General features: G+C 38.6%; 3 protein-coding genes across 3 annotated transcripts; 1 reads left to right on the top strand and 2 right to left on the bottom strand.

Annotated features, from left to right (window-relative positions):
• Window positions 1-2,563: 2,563 nt before the first annotated feature.
• Window positions 2,564-5,640, bottom strand: LOC114824824 (uncharacterized). The gene is made up of 4 exons (XM_029102125.2): window positions 5,238-5,640; window positions 4,495-4,765; window positions 3,516-3,576; window positions 2,564-3,311 (listed from the first exon to the last, which is right to left on the bottom strand). The coding sequence occupies exons 1-4, from the start codon at window positions 5,303-5,305 to the stop codon at window positions 2,725-2,727; spliced, it is 987 nt and encodes a 328-aa protein (XP_028957958.2). The 5' UTR covers window positions 5,306-5,640; the 3' UTR covers window positions 2,564-2,724.
• Window positions 5,641-10,991: 5,351 nt separating this feature from the next.
• LOC108170367 (mitochondrial outer membrane protein porin 2-like) lies at window positions 10,992-13,127 on the top strand. The gene is made up of 6 exons (XM_070822348.1): window positions 10,992-11,522; window positions 11,629-11,696; window positions 11,773-11,886; window positions 11,992-12,075; window positions 12,275-12,483; window positions 12,628-13,127. The coding sequence occupies exons 1-6, from the start codon at window positions 11,414-11,416 to the stop codon at window positions 12,932-12,934; spliced, it is 891 nt and encodes a 296-aa protein (XP_070678449.1). The 5' UTR covers window positions 10,992-11,413; the 3' UTR covers window positions 12,935-13,127.
• On the bottom strand, window positions 13,099-14,564 carry LOC114824827 (uncharacterized). Its single transcript, XM_029102131.2, has 2 exons — window positions 13,852-14,564; window positions 13,099-13,692 (listed from the first exon to the last, which is right to left on the bottom strand). Exons 1-2 carry the CDS (start codon window positions 14,359-14,361, stop codon window positions 13,522-13,524), a joined length of 681 nt encoding a protein of 226 aa, XP_028957964.2. The 5' UTR covers window positions 14,362-14,564; the 3' UTR covers window positions 13,099-13,521.
• Window positions 14,565-15,080: the final 516 nt, after the last annotated feature.

Genomic DNA, 15,080 nt, shown 5'->3' on the forward strand with positions numbered 1-15,080 from the left:
ACTTCTGAATCTCGCGACTGCGGCCGAGGAAGGAACTTGTCTCGGCTTTCGGGTTCTAGAGCATGAAGACAAGGCTGCTAACTTAGCAAAGTTCAATATCAAATTCAGCTTTCAATGTGCCGAATGTAGTAACTTGTAACACCTCACTTCGCCAAGAAGGCTAATGAGATAACCTCAATCAATAAGGATTCGGAAACTCTTCTCGACCGAGACTTGGATAGGTAACCAGCCGTCCTCGCCGCAGTGCTGTTGATGCCAACGGAAGATGCTGCGAGATCAGCTAATTCTACGGTGACAGAGCTATCTATGCCGATCTCGCAGCATCTTCCGTTGGCATCAACAGCACTGCGGCGAGGACGGTTGGTTATCTATCCAAGTCTCGGTCGAAAAGGATTTCTGAATCCTTATTGGTCGAGGTCATCTCATTAGTCTTGTCAACGAAGTGAGGTGTTACAGCTTACTAAGCTCGGCGCATTGCACGCCGAGTTATTTTATGATTGGATATTCTCAAGTAGGATTTAAAGTTCGGCATTCAGATGGCCGAACCACGTTCACTATTAAGACTCATATCTGCTTTGAGTATTTGTGCCCTTACACTTTGGTGTCGATTCGGCGTGAGTTTACTCTGACGAATACCATCACTGTGACCGAATCCAACGATGACGATTCGTGAACTTCGTAAGAATAGTAGCCTTGTCTTTAGGTTCGAGAACCCAAGAGGCCGAGACGTGTTCCTTCCTCGGTCGAACTCGGCCGAGGAGTTGGCACTCCCCGCATTCAACCGAATGACGTAGTTAGTTCATAGATTACTCGGCCTGTGCGCCACGTAGGCTTGGTAGTTTTTAGGATCAACACAACTAGACGAGTTTCAGTTTTGCTGTTTAAGTCACAGGAGTGAGGGGAGGCGAGGGAAGTTTTAGTTTTGTTGTTTGAGTGGTTATACATAAAGTGATTTTTGTCCTAAATTTTTCCTTGATACGTTCAATCTTCACTTAGGAGCTTGAAAATCATTTTCCTAGGAAAATACTAACATTGTCACCATGCATTCATTCCTTCATCTTTTTCATGGGAATGAAGAGTGTGGGATAAATTTTTGGAACGCCAATAGTAACTCCCCTAGTATAGTAACCTTCAAATATATCAAGAACAAACAACGTCATCCACCATCACCTTCATTAATATGTTCGGCTCCCTCCTCCAAGTTTGGGAAGTCACCATTCATGTCTTCCCTGTCCCTCTAGACTCGAACTCATAACTTAGAAAACAAGTCATGTGATTTGTGGTTAATCTCATAATAATTGATGCTAGTGCTCCTCTCGCATGTAGAACTCATTATTTGACAAACCACAAATAGTTCACGAAAGAGGAGACACCAGCATCAATTACTATGGGATGAATCGCATCAGGTATTATTTAGGCTGTCAACATTTAGTCTTTTTGGTGGATCGAGATGGTTTTCAATGTTTATAGGATGAAGATTTTGTTACAAAGAGTAGTAACACTTTAAGTGCAACCCTTTATTGGAGGACGATTGTGGAGCAATTGGTTTATATGACATGTTCTCATGCAATGTTGTCCTCTGTTTTCGTCAAAGCATGCAATTTTTCATGCATCAATTATATTTATTTAATTAGATACAAAATAGAAACCATACATTAGACCATCTCTAATGGTTTGGCTAAAAGCCAAATATTTTAGTCCAGAAAATTTAGCTTTTAGTCCAGAAACAGCTTTTCTGCTCCAACCGTTCTAGCCTAAAATTTTAGCCCGGGATTATTAAAGAATGAACTTAGACTATTTTTTTGGTTAAATTAATTTAAAAAAAAAAAATAAATGTAGACTATCGTAAATTAATTTTATGAACATTTTAATCTAAAAAATTTTAAATTCTGATAAATATTGAAAAATTTAAATTCCGATTTCTGGGCTAAATAATTTTGGAGAGAATCTGACCTTGGTTTAGCATTAGCATTTAGCTCAAAATTTCCCCATGGGTTGGAGTCGGTTTGGGGGATAATTTGGTTTTTAGCCCACCATTAGAGTTGGTCTTACAAAACTTTTTTTTTTTTTTTTTTTTGAGATACAACTAAATATTGTTTACCATAACAATAGGCACCTCACACACATGTCGGATTTTATGGGCCGTCTCCCGTGGGTGGTGGTTTTTGTTAACGGCACGGTTGTAAATTTTTATGACAATACGGATACAAAATACGTTTACATAGCTGAACTACTGAGTTAATGGATTGCAACCCACGAAAACAACTTACATGGAGTCGTATTCGGACCACCGATAGTTGGATTGACAAGACAATGGCTGATGAGGATGAACATCGCATTCGGACCACCAAAAGCAAAAGGATCCACAATATGGAAGCAAGTGTATCAACAGAAGGAAACCTCAAATGGCAAACTCATCGCCGTCAGTTATGCAAATGTTTAGGCAGCCTGACATTCTCTCGGCAGGAAGCAATTTCAACCTGCTGCAGCCAAAAGGTAGAGAGATCCCGCTAGATCTACATACATGTTCGTTGGTAAAATACAACTACTCGTATGATGGAAATGCTTTAAAAAGTTGTCGATACTTGTATATCAGCAATCGGGTTTACAAAAAAGCAAGCGAATATCTTAATTACGTTAAACATGCAAAAGAGACGCTTAAAGACACAATCAACAGTGCTCTGCAGATAATATACCTATTGCCATCAGCATGCAGATCCGATCCTATGAAGCCAAAAGTGCTTCCACCTTTGCAATTTGATCCTCTTCATTTTTCGGCGTTGGACTCCTATTAGCCTCGTTATACAAATCATGCGTCCATTTCTCAGCACGACCCATACTAGAATTATAACCTTGTCTCCCACTGAATCCATCTCTTCCCCTGTTGTTACGGCCAGCGCCACCAGTGTACCTCTCTCTCGAAGGAAAGACACCCGGTGGTGCATCTCTTCGGTAAGACCCTCTCTCTCCTGCAAATTGCTTATCAGATCTATCTGTGTGGCGTGGGTTGTGCCCTCTGTCCTCCTTTTTTCTGCTTCCTTCCATGGAAGGGTCAGGATGGCTTGACTTTGCAGTCTCTGCTGCTGTCTTGTCAGCATTATCAGACTCCACTGGAATCTTCTTCTCCCTGAATGCAGGTCTCTTCCTTGCCGATGGTGGATCAGCCTCCATTTCAAAGAACCCATCATGGCGCCAGTTCCTGTTTTCACCCGCCTTAGCTTTCTCATTTCTTGACCGTGAATCATTAGTTGTTGTCTTGCTCACTGTCCTATCATCATGCCTATCCTTTGGATCCCTCCACGATCCATGCTCTAAAGTAGAACAGGAAAAGTAAATTACATTGTACCCACAGTAAATGGTATTCAAGTATTACATGCCACATAGATTATGGGAAAAAAATGACAGGCATGCAAAAGACTTTTATCCTTCGTTTTTTTAGCGAGATGTTTAATTTATAGTGCATAAAAAGAACAGTGATTAATAATCAAATAATGAATTATGACAAGGAACCTCACCAGCAGTTGAACCACGACCAGAGCTTCGAACAACTTGCCCAGCATTACCACGCTCATTGTGCTGTTACAAGACAATAGACATGCACAGGCAAGCCTAATATTGTTATATACAAGGACCACTTTAAGGAATGGGGCAGATCAAGAATCCCACTACATCAGCCAGTAAAAAGGTTTGCATACACTGAATAGCAAAAACATAAGTGAACTCAACAGAGTCACGGGTTCTTAGCTGAGCAATTTCAAGTCAAAGTGGAAATAAGACTTAAGCATGTTTTGAACTCATTCCAATGCACAATAATAAGAATAGGAGAAAGTGTTTTCATTTCAAACTTTAATCACTTGCATGTACGGATGCATAACAATTAGCTTCGACTTTAAATCCAATACTGTATTTCGTCGTAACAAGGGAACAAAACATGATTAAATCACCGCATTTTCTTGTGCACTGCTGTCTATTCATCTAATAAGAAATATCTTGCTTTTGATGTAAAAGTTAACCCTTAATACCATAACCATAAATTCAAGAGTAATAACTATGTACTGCTACAACCTGCTAACGTGTAAAACCCTCAACAAATGGAAGTGAACAATGTACAAGTCTGCTAATATTGTTCTATACTGACGAACAGTATGCATTGAACAATGGGAAGTTTGTGGATGAGACCATATGGCAGTTCCTACAGAATACACACTATGTAATACACATAAACTACAGAAGACATGCTGTGTCATAGACTCAGAGGTTAGACACAGCCTAGAAAATCATTAACACAAATTACATGTTAGTAACTAAATTATCACTAAGCTAAAATATATTCGGCTACTAAGCTAAAACATATTCGGCAGTGGTATTTTGCAAAATAATCCATATTCCTAAGCTAAATTATCACTAAGCTAAATTATATGAGTGCAAGAGATTAGTCATCATCATGTATGAAATGAAAAACAAGTTGATGATATTCATAAATCTATACACTACCTGAAAATAAGATCGAGACCGGGGTATTTCAGATGGATTAGTGGAGTGTTTGGTTCCTTCATGAGGTCCACTGGGTTTCTTATTGGATTCTTTTCTGGAATCCCCATTTTCCCCCTTTGAGTCAGGTGCTAATGTAGATTCAAGTGGCAGTGTATCTTGCAGCCTCTGGCGGTGCTTCTGATCCTGGTCACTCTGCTTCCCACTTTCTAAATTACCTTTGCTGGCGATTCTGTCTTTTTCGTCTTTCTCACCCCTCCGGGACCTCTTGGGACTGAGGCAACCAGTGACAATCATTAACTGTAGGGTTCTACTTAAAAACAAACTATTTCTATATGATTATAACCATGTTGCAAACATATACTGGCGACGATTAACTTCGAAATTACCTTCCAAAACGTAAATTAAGCTACTTAGGCAGAGACATTCGACATAAAGATAGAATCTTTCAATCAAATGCTCACAAAAATGAAACATTAGTCCTAAATTAACATTTTTTTTTTTAACAAAGCACTCAATCTACCTGCTTGAATTAACATTTTGTTTCAATTAAATATTAAATACTATGAGAAATCGCTATGTTCTGCATTACTTTCATATGTATTGATAAACAGATCAATCAATTTTGTTAATACCATCAAATTTCATACGAATTCAGAACTCACGAAAATGCTACATCTATTGCGATAGTAGCTCAATCTGAATGCATTAAATCGTTAAACCCAATTAAGCCCCCAATTTAATACCTGGGTTCTCTGTCAAACCTGGAACGGTGTCGTCTGGAGTCGGAATCCCGACTGTCTCGTCGCGACATAGAGCCGGTACTGCCACCAGTCGAGTGAGAGAGAGAGTGGGGGGGGGGGGGGAGAACTATGGGTCACTGGAACAGTGGGGCAGAGTGGTAGCTAGGGTTCTTCCGTTTCTGTTTGTGGGGTTTGTGTTGTGTATTGTTCGAGAGAGATGTGATTTTGACCGCACGATCAAAATGTTAAGCGGGTCAGACGATCAAGAGTCAGATTCCTGCCACGCCGAACTCCTTTTTCTCTTCCTAGGCTGGCACAAGAATCCAACATGAGACGGAGTCTCGGATGTGTGTAAGGGCACCCGTAATCAAAATGAAAATAAGGGGTTTGATTTCCGTTATAAATCATTTTTGTGTTTACTGATGAGTATATTTTATATTATATATTTAACACTATTTTTAGTATATGTTGGTTATTATTTTAGAAATTTTGATACCTTGAATTATATTTTCAATATAGAACTTTCGACTTCATCTGAGTCAAAACGTGACCAAATGAATGAATTTTGGAGTAATTCCAGTTGAAGGACATTCGTGAGTTGTTTAGCTTCGTGTCAAAATATCAAAATTTTCCACCGAGTAGTTATTTTCTAGCGATAAAATAAAAATACAGTCCGCGGTTCTGAAAAAGTGACGTTTTGGGCTACGACTTCTCCAACATCACCAATGCCACCGACCTCACTCTCATCAATGACGCCTGACTCTACATCACCATTCGCCTCACAAATAATACCAACCAATTCGTCATCGGTTGCATCTTCTACCCAACAAAAATTCCCATATAAACCACCTCCAACTTCACCTTCGTTGCCTCCTTCACCACCTCATTCTTCTTCTTCGTCCTCTGGAAATTGCATCGATCCCTAAATTCGGCCTTTGCTTCATCCTCTCCAACTCCAGCTTGTCGTCCAAGGTCCTCACCAGCCAATACTTTGGCCTCTTCACCAATGCCACTGTCATCTTCGTCGCCCCATTGCTTGCCGGCGAGTTCAAAGCAGGTCGTAACCCGGAATTCAATGACCCAAATAAGAATCACATTAGAATCGACGACGCTAATTGAGCCGCCAGCGGAGGCCTGGTAGATATCAAAGAGGCCATCAAATATGGGGCAGTCCTCGCCGATATTGAAGCACCTAAGGTGACAGGAATGGACGGAATTGACGAGGGTCTCGAGGGTTTTTTTTTTTTTTTTTTTTTGAAAAATTTGAGGAACTGGAAAATTTTGAGGAAGACATTTTTTTAATTAATTTTAATTGTTAAATAAAAAATTAATTTTTAATTTTAGTTGGGGAATGAGTGGGCCCCACTTCTCCTACGTCATCATTTAATAGCCAAATTGACAGAAAATTTAACGAAGGTCTAACATTGCAACGAATTCATAAGTTGGAGGTATGAAATTACAATGTTTAAAACATGAGATATGAGATTGTTGTTTGACCCATAGTTGAGGTAGTTTTGTGTAATTTACCATTTTTTTTAATAAACGATATTATCTACACGAATGAGAGGAGGTAAGCTTAACATCATAATGGGCTAGCAATATAATGTAGTTTATATTCGCCTTTAGCAAGAATAGAATATAAGATCTCTCAAGTGGAGATGAATACTACTAGACCTTAGTACTAAGTGACTATTAAACGGACTTCTAGAGTATGCAAGTGAGACCAAACCCAAAATGCAAGGTACCCTTGACTTTGAAACAAACAAAGCACGAGCGAGAGAATCTAATCCCTAACAAAACAATAGGAAAAGTTTGGTCGACCAAGAAGCTTTCTATTTTGGAGTCAATTCTAAAATAAACAAATGCAAGTGTATGTAAATTATGACTCTCCTGGTATTAATTATTAAAGATAGTACAATATATACAGTTATAACAATCTCTATTGTGAAAAGAATCATATACTAATTATAATTGAATAAGAGAAGTGTTATTGGCATTTCAAAAATCTCATTCTATATTTTTTATAAGTATATTTTTCTTTCCTAATATAGAAAGTTTAGAGTGTAGAATGAGATTTTTGGAGTGCTGACACACCCCGATCCGAAATGTCCACTTGGACACCCGAATCGTGATGTGTTGGCCAACACCTGGAAAGTGATAAAGCCATAAAGTGTAGTGATGTGGAAATATGAATAAATTAAAACCTAAAAGTAACTAATTTAGAGTGCGCATGTGAGTGGGTCTTTGCTATTAAATATTATATACTTATTTAGTTTCCATTTATACATTAAAAAAAAAAACTTCCTACGTATGCCTAGATTAGACTAATATTTATAAGAATTTATGAAATTATCCTAAATCATACGGGATGCACATGTATGCATAATATTAAGGGATGCCTTATTTATATTTACGGCAGTGAATAGTATTATGTCGGCGTAAGTTATGGGTTTACCGCTATTTGATTTTGTTTACGTTATCTGCTCATCGTTGCTGCACCGCTGTTAATACTTGCCCGAGCCAGGTTCAGGCTTTCAAGTGTATGTGCACATTGCGCCATACGCTCACTTTGGATCCATTGTAGGTGCCAGTCCAGTCCTAGATTGCTAGTCAATTAGGATTCGTATGTGCTACGCATGGCGTCAGTCTTCACGTGATTGTAGTACTAGAGTTTATATTATTGTTACACCAAGTCATGTTCATGTCAGAATACCTCTGCATGGACTCTTGTGTCAACATGTGTTGATGAGCATTTAATATGATATGTTTGCTTATGCAAGATTATGTGGTCACGAAAGTCATGTGGTTACGGAAGTCATGTGCATACTTACGAAATATTTTGCTGTATTAAATTCTTGAGATTTTGCAGGTTACAGTAAGTATTTTCTTACTATACGCAATATGTATATTTTGGAAACTATGCTTGTTTTACGGTGATGGGTTATTATGTCTTCAAAAAGGCTTTTATAAAGCTTTGGTTAGCCCCACTCACCCTTGTTTTTCGCCTTTCTAGGATTTTAGTGGCAGAGGCTTTGTGACGACAAGGATGGTTGGCAAAAGTTGTTATGTAGGAGACTTCTTCTTTCGGCATAAATGTCATTACTCTTCTTTTACTCCAATTTATCTATGCTCTGACATCACTTATGTGATATGGGTTCAATTCCCGCTCACATGCGCACTCTAAATTAGTCACTTTTAGGTTTTAATTTATTCACATTTTCTACATCACTATACTTTATGGCTTCGTCACCTTCAAGGTGTCGCCCATCACATCGCGATTCGGGTGTCCAGGTGGACATTTTAAGCGTGTACTACAATCACGTGAAGACTGGCGCTAATGCGCTGTCACATACGAGTCGGAGTTCCCTATTACAACCTGTACGACAGGACTGACACCTACTTGGATCCAAGGCGAGCGTATATATTACACTCAGTTCTGTTCATATCAAAATTTCTACTAAATAAACTTGTGTGCAAGCATATTATTGTTGGAGAATTTGATGAGCAATAGATTATAGTGTTGAGCAATAGTTTAATTATTGTTGAGAATATACATTATATTGTTGAGAATATATTTTATATTGTTGAGCATTAGATTATATTTTTGGGCATGTGATATTATTATTGTGATATGGCACTACGTGATTAATGATTTGATATTACTATTGTATTTTCTATATTGACTAAAATGTCATTGCTTAATTGGCATATTACATATTCTACTCACTGAGCGACGGTAGTTGTTACTCATCCCTCACCTTTTTATTTTACAGATGAGTTATTTGACAAGACAAGTGTTAGACAAGCTAAGTTTGTGTTAGACAAGGGATTTAAGAGTTTTCTTATTTTTGTACACTTTGTAAGGATTTTGTAATAGTTACTTGTATAAGAGAAGTTATTGTTTTATGTTTTTAGTTTTACTTTTACTTTTACACACGCGCCGGGCGTGGGATCCTATCGACCCTGGGTCTGGGGCATGACAAGTGCTAATAACAATTCCCTTTGATAATTATGGAGAAGATTTTGGAGATAAAGATTCTATTCTAACATCGTCTCAAGTCGTTCTAATGTCTCTAATCTCTAATAAGAATGTTGTTGTAATAATAAAAAAATAAAAAAGTTTGCATTGCCAAGATCTTGAAAGCAACCTTTTAACAAACCAAAATAAGAGGACCCAAAAGATGATGATTGCCAGCAACTTGCAACATCAAATGAATTATGAGTGCAGAGTCTGATTCCACCAGTAATTTATTAATCCATAATCTCCATGCCAATTGTAAATCCAAATAAAGTTCTTATAGCTCAGTAGTGAGAATCTTGCATGTGCCCAAATTTGGCACAAAACCCTAAAATTCAGTTACCAAACAACACTTACAAGAAATTATTATTTCTGCTCTTGCAACCATCAACATTAAACTTAAACAAATACGGAGAAGCTTACAAATGGGGCAAATATTCAATTCTATAGGGTTTACCAATCTTGTGAGTATTAAACTTCGACCACTCACAAAGATTTTGAAGTCGATAGTTTAACGACCTATAGTCTTAATTTAGATTTAGCAACTTTTTATTTTGATAATTCCTTTTTAGGTTCAGTTAGTTTTGTTTGTGAGGATCAACGTGAGATGTCCTAGTCTAAATTTATTGTTGTATAATTTTGTTTGGGCTATTAGCATTTAGCCCGGTTTTTCAACCAAAACAAAAAAAGTTGATTGTGAGACATGTTATATCTAAAATAGTAGTGTTATTTACACACATTTTTTTACTCCCATACATATTTGTTATTTTTATCCATTAATCTTCTTCAATTCATTCGATTCGACGATCGGAAATTGAGATGAGTTGAATATCATAGTGCGCAACGAACAAGATTACAATAATAATAAGAATATTATTAAACAAACGAGAATGCCGGAACAGCTACAAAACCCTAAGAGACTACATTGTGAATAACTTCTTCTCTAATGAATAACAAGGCACTCTATTTATAATAAACTAACCCTAACCCTAATGCTAACAGGCTAGGCCCAAACTAAACTTATAAGAAAACCCAAACAATATAATACCTAAAATACTAATATATTCCAACACCCCCGTCAAACTCATGTCGGTATACGACATGGGTTTGCAAACAAGCAAATGCGGACTGGCTCCGTTAGGCAGACTGGCAGGCATGCAAACTTGACTTGACTTGACTTGACTGGCAAACTGGCAAACTTGACTTGATTCTTGACTAGCTAATGTTGAGAGTATGGAAAGAACCCATCACTAAACGGATAAGATTTCCATATCTCAATTGTAGCAACGAACGAACAAACACAACTATCACTCGAATGACGAACGAGTAAACTCCACAGCAAAACACACCCGTGTGGGCTTCCAACACAAAAAATGAGCAAACAAGCCATTAGCCATTTTCTTTTCCTTGCCCATGTGGGCGTCAAAACCTCCAAACAAATTTTTTTTCCTTTTTCCTTTTTTTTTCTTTTTCTTTTCTTCTTCTTTTCTCCAAACAAGTGCAACAATCCTCAAATTTGATTGCAGGGCAGGGTGAGCGTGCTATGGCAATGAGATTCTGGTGGGGTTCAAAGCAAACATATTCAAAAATAAAAAAGAAAATCGTTTTCAAAACTAACATTGAAAACTAATATCAAACAAACAACATGGATACTTATCAAGAACAGATTAAATCCCTAAAGATCAAATCTGCTCTGATATCAAGTTGAATATCATAGTGCGCAACGAACAAGATTACAATAATAATAGGAATATTATTAAACATACGAGAATGCCGAAACGGCTACAAAACCGTAAGAGACTACATTGTGAATAACTACTTCTCTAATGAATAACAAAGCACTCTATTTATAATAAACTAACCCTAACCCTAATGCTAACAAGCTAGGTCCAAACTAAACTTATAAGAAAACCCAAACAATATAATACCTAAAATACTAATATATTCCAACAAGACTCTGAAAAGCACCGCCCTATCTCAAACAGTTTGGTATTGGCTAACCACCCGTTGCGGGTAGGATGCGCCGACGAGGAGATGAGTCAAGCTATAAAATAAACAATGATACAAGTGTCTCCACTCCCTAGTCGATCAAAAGAAAAAAGCTTTATATTTTGATATGGTCGTCTTTCTGTAAGGTCCATTGGTGTCTCCGTCAAGAAAAATGAGCAAGTCCTCCTCCAAGCCTAAGCATAAAAGCAAGAGCAAGAGCAAAAGCACAACCAGCAGCAAGGGCCCTCCACTTTTCTCCGACTTCGGTCACAAAGCTAAAGGTTTTCTCTCTAATTCTTGTCCAGATTTCTGTGTTTTTCGTTTCTTCCATCGCAAAAAGCCTGTTCGAGGATTCTCCTACAACTTACCTCTCTTGGGTTCCGGCAGACTTGCTTACAGCGGGATATTCCAAGGGCCAGAGGTTCAGTTTCTCATCCCACATTGATGGCGGAGTGGTATGTTCTTCTTATATTGGCACCCCCTCTAAAACCTTGGACAGAAAGTTGAGAGTATTTTCGGGTTTGTATTCAGAACCTTACATGTTCAACCTCCGCGAAGATTGGAGGACGATCAAGTGCAGCTGTTGCAGGATCGTACACATACAAGAATGCCACCTTCAACTGCCGAATTGATACGGATTCAAAAGTGGGTTTGGTTCTTTTATGTAGTTTTACTGTTCCCTATTAAGTTTGAGCTCTGCTGTTTTTGGTTCGGATCAAGCGTTTCTTTATGTCCCCCTTGTTATGACAGGTTACTGGAACATTAGGTACGAAGTTTCCGTCATGCACAAAGACTTCAGCTTCATTCAGCTTGCCGGAGTACAAGTCTAGCAAGGTACTGGTCTCATTGTCTGACGATCTTTTTGTTTGGAAATACTCCTTGAACTGGTGTTCTTGTTACGAAATCTGCCATAGAAAAAATAACAACAAAATAAAAGAAATTTCTGTTGCCGAAATTGCTCACCCTTTCGATGCTGCATGCTGATCACATCTAATTCAAACTATAAATCAACTCACTCGTCTTGGTTTCACAGCTCCGGTTTCAAACACGCCAAGAATATGGTGCCGCAGCTGTGTCTGTTTCTCTGTGCCAGTCCCCTGCAATCAACCTTTCAGCAACCGTCGGTAGTGCAAGCTTTGTCATCGGTATGGAGGCAGAATACAAGACCGCTTCCAGCACTTTCTCCAAATGTAATGCAGGCATTAGCATGAAGAGTCTCAATTCTGATGCTTCAATAATTCTGTAAGTCTTTTCATTTCAATCTACAAACCCTATAACTATGAAGGCGGATAAAGCGTCTGATTAAAAATAAATTTATCAACAAATTTTGTAGAGGCCAAAATGCAGATTTGAGTTTCTAATATGCTATCTTTGTGATATGTTTAGGGGAAACAAGGGTGGCTTGGTAACAGCATCGTACGTTCATTATCTTGATCAAGAAAAGAAGAATGCAGCAGTGGTGGAGTTCACTCAGAACCTCTCAACAAAGAGAAGCACCTTGACAGTTGGAGGATCGTGCATGGTTGATCATCAAACAGTGGTGAAAGCTAGACTCGATGGTAGCGGAGATGTTAAGACTCTCCTGCAGTACAGTATTAGACCCAAGTCGCGCTTGTCTATCTCCGGCGAGTTCAACACCAAGGCACTTGACAGGATTCCTAAAATTGGACTGGCACTTTCTCTTGCCCCTTAAACAATTTCGCAATATTCATATGCAACTGATGCAATTATTAGATAGATGTTTCTACTGATATAAGTTTTTCTAGATCTGTATGATTCTATCAGTTTAGAAAGCTGCCGGTTCAACAGATCTAGTGCTAGTGTTTCAAAGCAATCTGCATCTGAAATTCGAAATCATTTCAGCGACAACCGAAGGATTTTACTTATATGATCTAGTTGCACACTGGCTGGGAATTCCCAAAAAATAAATCTTGACACACTTACAAATCAACTCCAAACTAGTATTGCATCTCCCACTGATTTTATCTAATGGCTTGGAACTTCTTGTTCCCGTCTACTCAGTAGTTTATGGAGCAGCATCCACTTTTTGTTTTTCGCTCTATCCAGTTTAACCTGCGCCATAGAAGTTCTCCGTCGCTTGAGAGCAGACTTGAACGCAGAGGGATGTTCAGCAAAAGCATGAAAATCTTCCGCTTGAGAGCAGACTTGAACGCAGAGGGATGTTCAATAAAATCGATGTGTATGGAGAACATTTCTATTTGATCAGTAACAACAGGTTGTGCAAATGTATTAGTAACAACAGGTTGTGCGGTCCAATGGTCACTTTGGAGATTTGAACCTGGTGCACCATTTGATCAGTAGCGCTTCAACACTGGCATCCATTCGTGTCCCGATTCCTCCCCAGGCCAGCATATGGGCGAAGTCTCCAAATGTCGAACCAGTCACTTCATGTACAGCCTTGAATCCGATTCTTGAATAGAACCGCACAAGCTGAACAAAAAAATTAGATGCTTCACCATTTTGCTATATGTGTTATGAGAGTATAAAACGGAAAGGGAAATATGCACAAACAGAACCTTTTACAAACCGTCAATAAGAAATAGAGCTTCTTCACTACGTCAACTGTAAACAGAAAATAAAAGGACGAACCTTGTGGTGGTAAATATCGGAGTCATTGATAGCCAGCAGCTCAGCCGTTCCGCAACCGCAATCGTATCCATACCGAACGGCAACAGCTCCAAGAAACAAACCGATCCCAAATATCGACTTCTCCATCCCCAGAGTCTCTCTCTTGAGTCTGATGGACTCCAAGTGAAGGATCCTCCCTTTCAGCCAGACCCTTATGAGCCCCTCGGCCTTTCCGAGCTCTTTCTTCGTCCCCAAGCTTCTGGCCGTGATTCTGAAAAAGGGTCCCACAGTTTGGAGCTGCAGGTCCAGCTTCTGGGATTTTGATGAGTCCAGTATCTCAGCCATGGTTGGCATTGTGGGTCCGGTGCCGGCCTCTCTACTTTTCTTGGTAAGGGTAGTGGGGGTGAGTAATGAAGAAACAATTCGGGTTCTGGTTCGGATTAAAACGCTTATGGTGCGGCGAAAATGAACAGTTGGATTTGGCATGGAGAGGTTGGAAGTTGAAATCATTGATACGGATGATAGTTCCATATTTTTCTGATTTAATTTTTGGGATTAGGGTTTTGGGGTTTTCTTTTACAGAAATGTTTGTGAAGTGATTCAGAAGTATGAAGAATTGGATTCTTTCAGTTTCATATCTCAAAGCTTGGAGACACTGGCTACCGTGATGGAGTTTGGTTTTAGATAAGCTACACGTGGCTACACCACCACCATCATGTGTCCTATCTTGAGCAGGTGCTTATAATCTTTTTTTTTTTATAGTTATTCATATCAAGGGAAGGAGAGGGAATATTCCACCTTATTTACTGAAACATTAGACCACATGCAGCAAAAGTCTTTATAATCTTATTTCAAAGAGAGAGTTTAATGAAGTTTCTTTCATGTGGCTCTAGAGTTTAGGGAAGGGGGGGGGGGTGCAAAACGCCTTAAAATTGACATTTTACATTTCTTGTTTGCTGAAAAGCTCTTTAATACAAGATATACAAATATTTATCTCCGTCGAAAAATGTAAATACACATCTTTAGAAGGTGAGTACGTGATTTATGGAGGGAAACTTAAATGAAATCCTAAACTTACATCATTATCGGAGTAAGAATTGATACAAACTTCTATTCATGAGATTTGAACGGAAAACCCTTAGAGGCTTTTTTTTGTGTATTTTTTTTTTAACAAATAATGTTATTTACATTAAGGAGAGGAGGCTAAACCTCACCTGGATTAGTAATAATGTGGTTTAGATTCGCAATGG

The sequence above is a fragment of the Malus domestica genome, chromosome 05 (genome assembly GCF_042453785.1).
Source record: "Malus domestica chromosome 05, GDT2T_hap1".
Classification (NCBI taxonomy): domain Eukaryota; kingdom Viridiplantae; phylum Streptophyta; class Magnoliopsida; order Rosales; family Rosaceae; genus Malus; species Malus domestica.

Bases quoted from the DNA above. Each gene is read 5' to 3' on its own strand.
- LOC114824827 (XM_029102131.2), bottom strand. From the start codon at position 14,361: ATGGAACTATCATCCGTATCAATGATTTCAACTTCCAACCTCTCCATG. The intron at 13,693-13,851 runs GTTCGTCCTTTT...TTTTTTGTTCAG, and splicing joins CCGATATTTACCACCACAAG to CTTGTGCGGTTCTATTCAAG.
- LOC108170367 (XM_070822348.1), top strand. From the start codon at position 11,414: ATGAGCAAGTCCTCCTCCAAGCCTAAGCATAAAAGCAAGAGCAAGAGC. The intron at 11,887-11,991 runs GTGGGTTTGGTT...TTGTTATGACAG, and splicing joins GAATTGATACGGATTCAAAA to GTTACTGGAACATTAGGTAC. The intron at 12,076-12,274 runs GTACTGGTCTCA...TTGGTTTCACAG, and splicing joins CGGAGTACAAGTCTAGCAAG to CTCCGGTTTCAAACACGCCA.
- LOC114824824 (XM_029102125.2), bottom strand. From the start codon at position 5,305: ATGTCGCGACGAGACAGTCGGGATTCCGACTCCAGACGACACCGTTCC. The intron at 4,766-5,237 runs GTATTAAATTGG...TGGTTGCCTCAG, and splicing joins AGGTTTGACAGAGAACCCAG to TCCCAAGAGGTCCCGGAGGG. The intron at 3,577-4,494 runs GTAGTGTATAGA...GTCTTGTAACAG, and splicing joins GGTCTCGATCTTATTTTCAG to CACAATGAGCGTGGTAATGC.